A 9823-nucleotide genomic window follows, 5' to 3' on the forward strand; every position below is an offset into this window, starting at 1 on the left:
TCACCAAATGCCAATAAAAGTCTGCAAATGAATATGGTTCTGTCTTGTGAGTCTCATTTGAAAGTTTCCATTTCTTACATAATCACACCTCTATTGCCTCTGAAAAAATAATAGGTCAAACTGTGGTTTTGAGGTCTGTCATTATGAGCTAGAAATGCACTCAGAAATGCTTTGACAGTGCAGCATGCCATTTTGGCAGGCTATATATGCCTCCTGTATTATCATATGGCAAACTCTGAGGTCCTACCTTGACCTTTGAATGATCTGGGAAAATCAATAGCGAAGGTCCTGATCTGTACCCCAACCAACCTGCCAAGTTTGATTCAAATTGGACAAACACTGTCCCAGTTATCGATGTGACGCACAACTGTCAGTGATTACAGAACACAATCCTGCTATGGATGCTAATTAGATATGCAGTATGTGCACTTTTCAGTGTGACTCATTTCTTCCCTCCCCACACTTCACTCATCCCCTAGAAATGTGGCTGGCATATTCTGGGCTCTCATAGTTCCTCTGTGTGACCGACCCCTAAAGATGCTTTATTTCTCCTCACAGAACAAACTGATTTTACTGTTTGCCTATTATTTTTTTTCTCTCCTCATTTTGCATCATAAGCCTCTATCCAAACAAATACCCTTTTGTCCTGAATGTGCACACCAGTTTCCCACCCTGATGTACTGCGGATAATTTTGGAAGTTACACACCTATTGTTACCCACTTTATACACTCATCTTTCGAAGAGTGCAGACACACACCATGTTTTAGGACAGGACCACTGGTAATGTGTGAACAGGTTTGTGAGGATATGTAGGATATGGAGAAATGTAGATAATCTGACGCTGCATTTGCTACTTTGAGACCAGTACACCCCGGTGCAGCCCCATATAACCATACACACAAATCCCAAATCACTCCTCGACCAAACAGAACAAAATTACCGCTGAACTGCAGTGTTCATTTTTATAATTTTATCAGCAAACATTCAGTGTTTATTACAATCAGAAATGAGAGATGAATGACAAATCCCTCCATTAAGTGCCAATGGAATACCTTCATCCTGTGTATCTCAATGGGACAGATTTGTCTTTCTGTTTGAACTCGCTTACAATTTATTCCAAGCATTGTACATTTGCTTATTGCTGAAATATAAAACACAAGCTTTTCATGGCCCATGGCAATCTCGCAGTTCATTTACATTGGCAAAAATCTTTATCACGGAGCTTGCTCAAACACCTCTTTTATATTCTTAGTCATTTGGTTTATATCTCAGTAATGAAGCTAAGAGTACGGTGCCGTTCAAAAGTTCAAACTGTTTGACAAGGCACATTGGGAGTCCCTCTGTGTAGAAGGTCCGCCAGGATAGATGATTAAACTGGATGGAAAATGTCTCATACCTTAGCTTAGGATTTCTTTGTGCTCTTTGATGTGATCCTAATACTCTTAATGATCACCCACTCTTTCTGATCAGCTGTGACATGTATCCTCAGACAGGAGGAGGGGGAGCCATATTTCTTGTCGACCTCCTGCATCTTGAATCTCCCGTTCTCAAAAGTCCCCAGTGAATGGAAATCCGTGCAGCTTTTCTCATTGTTGCTGGTGGTGTTTACGCTGTGGCCTATCTCCACCACAGCAGAACTCAGGAGGTCTTTGCCCTCTGACCCTGTTTCCACAGAAATCTCTGTCACAGTGGTGGGCTTTTCAAACACCACAGTCAAGTAATTTCCTTTCTCTGGCGAGCGTCCCCAAAAGAATCCCTCACCGGCAGCCCAAGCCAGTTTGGGGGCGTGGTCCTTGTAGATGGACATGTCGGTGTAGACGTCTGCTGAAGGGTTGGAGTAGGCGGTCTCCTCAAAGTCCTTGTCCTTTAGCTTGTTGTAAGTCCCTTGAAATGAAGAGAAGGTGCCCATGTGTTGGAACAGCGAGGGCTTGAAGAGAATCGTCCCCTTCTGGGTCATCACCAGACGAAAATGACTCAGCAGCCAGTCGCACGGCATCTCCTGGTAGAAGAGGAAGAGGAAGCGAGCTAGGAGAGGGAGGTCAGCTGACTTGTATAGTTTCCCGATGTAGCCCAGGGACGAGAACTCCAGCGTTGCCCAGGTGTTCGACTTAGCTTCTTGCTCCTCGATGCGCGTCCTGATGCTGGACAGGAAGTTTTTTGCAGAGGAGACGTCGTCCTCCAGCTGCAGGTAGTACCGGCCAAGGCCGGTGCTGTAGTGGATCAGGAAGGAGTAGTCCACATTCTGCTTGGAACGGAAAGTCACCCGCTCTGGAACATCGTTATAGTTTCTTTTTAGTCCTGAAGGACAACGAGAAAAAGAGAGGGAGATTCATACAGTGTGTATGCATTCACATTGGTACCATTGTTTATTCATTCAGATTATCATGAAACAGCAGACTGGGGACTTTGATCGTATCTGTGATTTTGGTGGCAAAACATAAGGGTCATATCTTACAAAGGAGACAGATTTTCTTAGGTTATGCATTTTACTTATTCGGTTGTTTATTCTTGTCATGGATGTGAATTCATGAGTGGGATCACAGATAAACTGTACCTGTAAGAGGGGGGTAATATTCCTGAGGAACGTGCAGAACCAGCAGGTGGCCTTGCTCCAGCTCAGACGTGAATACAGTTTTGATCTCTTCCACCGTAGCGGCTCTCCACTTGGCATCAAAGTCCACTAGCATAACCACCACCACCATGGAGGAGCGCTCTTCAGGGGACGACTGGGAGAAGAGGGAGCGCAAGGTGGAGAGGAGGTAGCTGCCCTTCTTCCTCTTCACTGATGCCAGTCCGACAGCTAGAAACCCTGGAGGACGAGTCAGGATAGAAAAAGGTAAATGTATAGACGCTTTTACGCTGCACAGGGACAGTGTCTGCATTATCTCGTTCTACTTTGGACATTAAATAGCATGGAAATAGGTGAATTTGTCGCAGAGAGGACATTCATCCTGGAAGTATAATTCTATCATGAATGCACTGCATTAGCAGATCCACCCAAGTAATCATACAGTGCCTGAAACACTGCAGACAAAAGACTGCTGCAATACAGGAAAATTCTCTTTGTTTGGATTAGTTCAACAATCTGACAAGTCAAGCTTAGTGGTTTTCTTATTACTGAGGCGTGACTTGATTGCTTGGCAGGAAGCTACTTTGCTCTTTAGTAAAAGTGATTGAGAATCATCTATTTAGAATTGCGCAAACCTACCAACTATCAAGCTTATACAGTCCATGACGCTATCTGTTTTACTTTTTCTCTGTGAATGCTCTAGACTTTGGTCTGCATCTGTACTTCACTATAACTGCCTAAGATCTCCTCGCCGACTGTATGACAGCAACAGGTTTTTATCACCCAGCTGCACACACTGCCCCAACCTGTACATGAAGATTTTATCGGCTTAGAGCGGCTCTGTGATGTGATCTGAAGATACAACCAATTTGCTTCATCTGTTATTGTCTTAGTGGTCGTCTGTGCTTGTGTGTGTGTGTGTGTATGTGTGGGTGTGTGTTGCGTGCCACTCACTCTCCTTGGTAGATGGTGTCCCAGCCAGCAGCTGATAAGACACTTTGAGAGGCAGGTAATGTCCATGGTCCACCCAGGATTTCTGACTGATTACTCGCTGAGGATATGGCAAAGTCAGCACTGACCGGTTTGTAGATGATTTATTTTCCCTGGTCAAGTCCTGTAAAATAAATACGCACATCCATATATTTTAAAATTTTAATTTATTTTATTTTTTTTTACAGTTGGTTACAAGCATTTTGAATACAGAGTTCACTTTTTAAAAACTCTTCACACAGTGTAACAGTATTGTATATGGACCAAACTGCAAATGGTTTTCATTGCTTTGATTCTAAATATATCCAGTGACCACAAATTTTTCACAGTTCCTGAATTCATTTCTCATTCAGACTCAACCACCTGCAAAGGTTTCTTTTCCTCTCCACACTATTCTGCAGTGGTGTATATATTCTTCAAGAAAAAAAAAAAACAATTACATTTCAAAATCTGACACACAAAACTCAAGTGGCCAGCAACCTAAATCACAAATAATAGTTTTAAAGTAGATGCAAAAAAAAAAAAAGTACGCTAATAACTAAAGAAAACAACAACTATACAAAAGAGAAACTAGAGTGCACAGCATCATTTACTACTTAAACAACTTACATAAAATGGTGCCATCAGGCTCTTTGGTGTTAGTATGTTTTAAGGTCAGTGTGTCATGGCTGAGAAAGTGTTGCTGTAAGGAGACAACTAGAGTCTGTGTTGGGGTGGAGTTATTCCATTTTGAGACGTGTGTGCATGTGTTTAGTAGGTGTGGTGCATTTTGTGTGTAAACTCGCCTGTTGTGCCGAGCAGCAAGAGTTTTGCAAAAGTGAACTCTCGTGAACTTTGACAATACCTCAAAAATACAAAAAAGCAGCTAAATCAAAATAATAGAGCAGCCTACAAAATAAATAATAAAAAAGAAAAAAAGGGTGTTACCTGTTACCTGATTATGAGCAGTTTCAAGGGTTTTCAATGTGATTAATGTGTATTTGTTCATTTGCTATTTTTATCTACCTAATAACTAATCCTGAAAGACAATTTCTCATAGGCTGCTACAGTTCAGCAGTACAATCTACCTTCTATGTTCATGGATAGCAGACCACAGAATCTGTATTTTGGAGCATTTTCCTAAGAAATGAATAAGTATACCATGATGCCTACATATATTGTTATATACTGTTAACAGATTGGGGTAATTCAGTCATAAAATGATCAATAATAAGTGAGAAACTTCTCACTGCATTTCCTTTGTACAGATTTTTTTTTTTTTTTTTAATAAGGAGTCTAGGATTTTTCCAAATACTGGAGGATGGGTTAAGGTAAATGTTAAATTTGAAAACAAAGGACAATGTCTTCGAAACCCATTGTTGGTGAGCAAATATGGGATGATCACTGATGGCCTCAGGTAACTGAGCAGTGCTAAATAAAGTATACACCAGAGTAAGGCTGTCACAGAGATGGCCCTGTATATGGGCCCGAGGTGGGGCTCATTCAGGGGGCAGGGGCCAGAGGGAAAGGCGTCTCATACTAAAAACATAATGGGAAAGCAATACATTTGGAAAGCCCCTTCCAACCTGATCCACCGGCCTCTGCAACTTTTTCAAACCGAGGTTAGAACACCTGTTGTTCCATAACAATCTCTTCCACAGTTTGTCAAATTGTTTGTAATATTTCAGTCGGATCTTAATTGGAAGGGCTTGTAGCAGATAAATTAATTTATGGATGCAATTCATCTTGAGATTACTGACCTTTACTCATAGAAATAAGAATAGAGAGGTTCACCTTTCTAAATCATTCTTGAATTTCTCCAACACGGGGACTATGTTAACACTAATCAGATCTTTAATAATAGGGGGAAATGCTGTACCTAAGTATTAAATTCCCTTTTTAGGCTGTTGGAAATTACCTGCCTGAATTACCGCCTGTCAAAGGGAGGGCATCAGACTTTGTTGAAAATTATTCTTATTCTATAATATCACAGGGGACTGGTAATGACCTTTCAAGCTCTGAGATAAAAATCAGAAAATTATCAGTGTACTACGTAATTTTATGAGCTGTTTGTATCCCTGGACAATTTGGAGCCTTATGGCAGCAGCTTGAGATTCAAGGGCCAAAGTGAAAAGCAGGCGGGGTTAAAGGATCACCCTGTGCAGTAAAACATTATCAGAGATTATATCATTAATAAGAACTCTTCACACCACAACCCTCAAGCAAAACAACAGACAACACCTGTATCACCTCTGCCTACTGAGAAAGTTCAAGTTCTCCTCAGCACTACAGAGAACCCTCTGCACGGCCACCATTCAGAGCATCCTGTCCAGGCGTTTCACCATCTAGACAGGGTGTCGAGGCAGTGATGCACGATGTCACCTTTGCCCATCTACACCAGGCGGTGCACGACTAGAGCAAACAGGCTAATAAAAGACACTGCCCACCCCTGTGTTACTGTTCCAGAGGCTGCGGTCAGGCAAACGCCTCCGCCATGTCTTCCCTCAGGACATCACAACTCTGAATACACACAACACAATCTGCACCACTGTTTGACCTGCCGCTGCTTTTATTTACCAAGGTTCAGGTCAGTCAGGTTCATTATTAAACTTTTAAATGTAAAGACCTATTTAAATAACTATTTGCCACATGCCACTCACCTCTGCTGCTGTCATACAAGGCTCAGGTCACTTTTTAAACGCATCTCTGTGCAGTGTGTTGGAACTGCCACTATTATGTACATACAATACTTACATTTAATGTGTATGTGACAAATACATCTTTGCAATGAACTGATGCTTTGGGGTCAGCATATAGAAACCCAATCCAGGTAATGAATTTTTGGCTAAACCCATATTGTTCAAGAGAGAGGAATAGATAGTGCCACTCAACTCCATTGAACGCCTTCTCCATGTCCAGCAAGATTGCTGCCATAGGAGAAAACCGCATAATATTGAGAAGGTGTCTGATATTATCTGCAAAGTGTCTTGAATGAATAAAATCAGCTTGATCGGGATGGATTATACTGGTTTACTCTTTTCGAGAATAAGAGAAATTAAAGCCTCATTCAGTGTGGGTGGTAAGTGGCACTTCTCCTTGGCTTCCTCATACATCCTTGGTAATATTGAGAGATTTTATTGACGTGGGTCTTGTAAAACTCGGCTGTAAAGCTGTCTAAGCCTGGACCGCACCCACTTTGCAAAAGTTTGCTGGTCTCTTTAAGCTCCTGTATCATAATGAGCATGTGTTACAGCTCACACTGCTCTACGGACAAGGAAGGGAGGGTCACACACTGCATGTTTTTATATATTTATCTATTTTTATCTTTCTGATTTTGTATGATTTATTTATCCATGTACTCTTGTGTGTTTATTACACACTTGTCTATTCATTCTGACTGAGTGTTTCATCGAAGTGTGTTTAATTTGCTACGCTGTGCCACGTTGTTTGTTCTTGTTTTGCATTCAGCTGTATGAAAGGTGCTATGTAAATAAAGCCTGATTGGATTTGTTCTATTTCTTCAGTTAATTCTTTGTTCTCTTGGATGCAGATATTTTTGCCCAGAGCGCAGTGCGTTTGCTTAAATTAGATGCATACTTAAAGGTCAGTGACACGCAGACATGTGCTGTGTGGGGCCAAGAGTCAGCAGGTGTTGATTTCACCCAAACACTGCACCATGTGACCTCACTAATTATCTCATGCGTGGAACCACAAATGAGGACCTGAGTGGTGAAAGTGCCTGTTTAAATGAAAAGTTTCAGATGGCGACTGCAAGGATTACCTTCAATTTAAGGCTTTAGGATTTCTGTAAGTGGTGAAAATATGCATTTTGATCTTATGGGCTGGAGTATCATCCACTCATCTTGTATCCGTGTGTGTGTGTGTGTGTGTACTCACAGGAGTGGTGATGTCAGAGTGGCTGATGTAGAGGACACCAATTAGAAGCACCACTCCCAAAACGACATTCCTCTTCCAATGACACCGCATTTCCTAGCAGTTACACACGCACACACACACACACACACACACACACACGCACACGCACAAGGAGAAAGTGAACCCTGCATCCAGTGTGTAACTCAGTCAACACAGCTGTAAATAATTCATGTGATAGCCAATGAATTTTTAAAGAGGCTCAGCCTCAGCAACAGGTTAGTTTGTGGTTGGTGTTTGTGATTGTTTGGGGCTCGGTGTGCAGGTTACAGCACTCACATTTGTCTATCAAGTGCCTCTACACATTAACCTGAGATAGGCCAAACTCCACACATCAGCAGTGGTTATAATAAACTAGTCTTTCACTCTCACTCTCTCTCTCTCTCTCTCTCTCTCTCTCTCTCTCTCTCTCTCTCTGTGTGTGTGTGTGTGTGTATGTTTGTGATAAACAGGTCTTTGTCACCCAACAAAAGCAATGTGAGGTTAAGTGACATAAGTGCTTGCTGAATGCAGACTCCAGGAAATGCAGCATGACACAATATACAATACCACAAGGTTACCAAGGTTACCGATCCTCTTTCACAAGTTAAAAGTATTATAGATACAATAAATAGACTACATCTCCGCATGACAAAAGCTATAGGCCTATTGGAAATTATTTAATCAGACACTCAGTGACAATCAGACACAAATGTCTTCTATTAAGGGTAATTTTAAAGGCTCAAGACACACAAAATGTGTGTCTGGTATAATTAAAAGTTACATTAATGGGTAACTGAGAGTAACTGAGGGGAAATTAATCTCTTATCCAGTAACTTAGATGTACAGGGTGTCCATAAAGTCTCTTTACAATTTAACAAATTTATTACAAAAGCAAATGAATAGACAAATCTATGGAAATTATTACAAAATGAGCAGTACATATTGAAGTTTTTTTTTTGTTTGTTTGTTTGTTTTGCCTCATTTAATACACCTCTATATGGGCACCATTATTTGCACGAAGCACATCAAGACGGTACTCGATTTTCGTTGATGTCCAATGTGATTGAAAACTTTGATAACCACTGAGTACATAGAACAAATCTGATCGACATATCTCATCAACTGCTTTTGTAATAGATTCTTTAAATTGTAAAGAGACTTTGTGGACACTATGTGGCTCAGAATGAGGAAGTACATACAGAGGTTCCCAACAGAGCCACAGACATGAGTGCCGAGCTGGTATCAGCTGAGATATGTGTGTGTCTGCCTACTGCTAAATCCCGCGACTCCCCCTTTCTAACTTTAGCAAACGTGTGTGCGTGTGTGTGAGCGAGAAGTTAAGCGTGTGGTTTGTGCAAGGAGCAAAAATAAAAGCCCCATCTGTCTAGAAGTCTAAAAGAAAACTATTAATCTTGTAATAAGTTTCAGTGGGATCATATACAAATATCACAACAACAACTCGAACTGCGCAAGTATCATGGGAATATTGTTGATTTAAAAAAAAAAAAAAAAATCCCATTAAGCAGCCTACAACAAGGTCACTATGAACTCATTAGTGAGCGCCAAACAAATGTACTCCTTATGGGTACTGATTAACTGAGGCAATATTATTATTATAGTGATAAAAAAAAAAAAAAAAAAAAAAAAACATATCGTATATCTACAGCAGCATGGCAAAATAAGGTCACTACACGCACTTGTTGAGTGGCGACAACAGACACACAGTCGCTATAGTAGCGGCTCTTAACGGAATATTACAGCGATTTTTCAATATTGCTGAATCCATTGTTCGATTAGGTTAGCTGCGCCATTTGGCACCGTATTTAGCGACAAAACCTAGTTGGAGAAATCCGTGAGAAATCAATGGGAAAGTCACACGGTGGGCTACGGCTGCTCGCTGGAGGCTGCCGCTTTAACAAGCGCGCACAAGTTTTACATTGTGGATTATCTGCATGCACGTAAACTACTGTCAGTCACAAGCGCATCGTATCCCAGATCTGTCATAAATATCAGCAGATCGGGGGGGTGGAATTCAATGATAACTGAGAGGAAGCCGCAACAAGAAGTTTTTTAAACTCACCTCCTCCACGGTCAGGTCACTCCAGCACAGCGACTTTCCGTAAACATCAAGCGGCTTCTTTACCTCGGTGTTAAAAAGCGCCGCAAGTCCACAGAGAGAGCATCCGAGCACGGAGAGGTACGAGCCACCCGCTCACACAGCTGGCGCACGGTGTGGGACGTCCTCCGCGTTTCCACCTCAGCGCCCCTACCTTCATGTAGGCGTGAGGGGAAGCCAGCAGGAGGCTCTAGTTTAAAAGTCGGCTTATCTCTGCCTCCTAATCGCTGCCGATAAAGGCCAGCTGTCAACG

General features: G+C 41.7%; 1 protein-coding gene across 1 annotated transcript; it reads right to left on the reverse strand.

Annotated features, from left to right (window-relative positions):
- Positions 1–601: 601 nt before the first annotated feature.
- Positions 602–9802, reverse strand: LOC115362666 (alpha-1,3-mannosyl-glycoprotein 4-beta-N-acetylglucosaminyltransferase C-like). Its single transcript, XM_030056688.1, has 5 exons — positions 9535–9802; positions 7437–7529; positions 3525–3684; positions 2556–2810; positions 602–2299 (listed from the first exon to the last, which is right to left on the reverse strand). Exons 2-5 carry the CDS (start codon positions 7524–7526, stop codon positions 1404–1406), a joined length of 1401 nt encoding a protein of 466 aa, XP_029912548.1. The 5' UTR covers positions 7527–7529; positions 9535–9802; the 3' UTR covers positions 602–1403.
- Positions 9803–9823: the final 21 nt, after the last annotated feature.

The sequence above is a fragment of the Myripristis murdjan genome, chromosome 7 (genome assembly GCF_902150065.1).
Source record: "Myripristis murdjan chromosome 7, fMyrMur1.1, whole genome shotgun sequence".
Classification (NCBI taxonomy): Eukaryota; Metazoa; Chordata; class Actinopteri; order Holocentriformes; family Holocentridae; genus Myripristis; species Myripristis murdjan.

Bases quoted from the DNA above. Each gene is read 5' to 3' on its own strand.
- LOC115362666 (XM_030056688.1), bottom strand. From the start codon at position 7,526: ATGCGGTGTCATTGGAAGAGGAATGTCGTTTTGGGAGTGGTGCTTCTA. The intron at 3,685-7,436 runs GTGAGTACACAC...TTTATTTTACAG, and splicing joins ACTCTGACATCACCACTCCT to GACTTGACCAGGGAAAATAA. The intron at 2,811-3,524 runs GTGAGTGGCACG...CTCGTCCTCCAG, and splicing joins GACACCATCTACCAAGGAGA to GGTTTCTAGCTGTCGGACTG.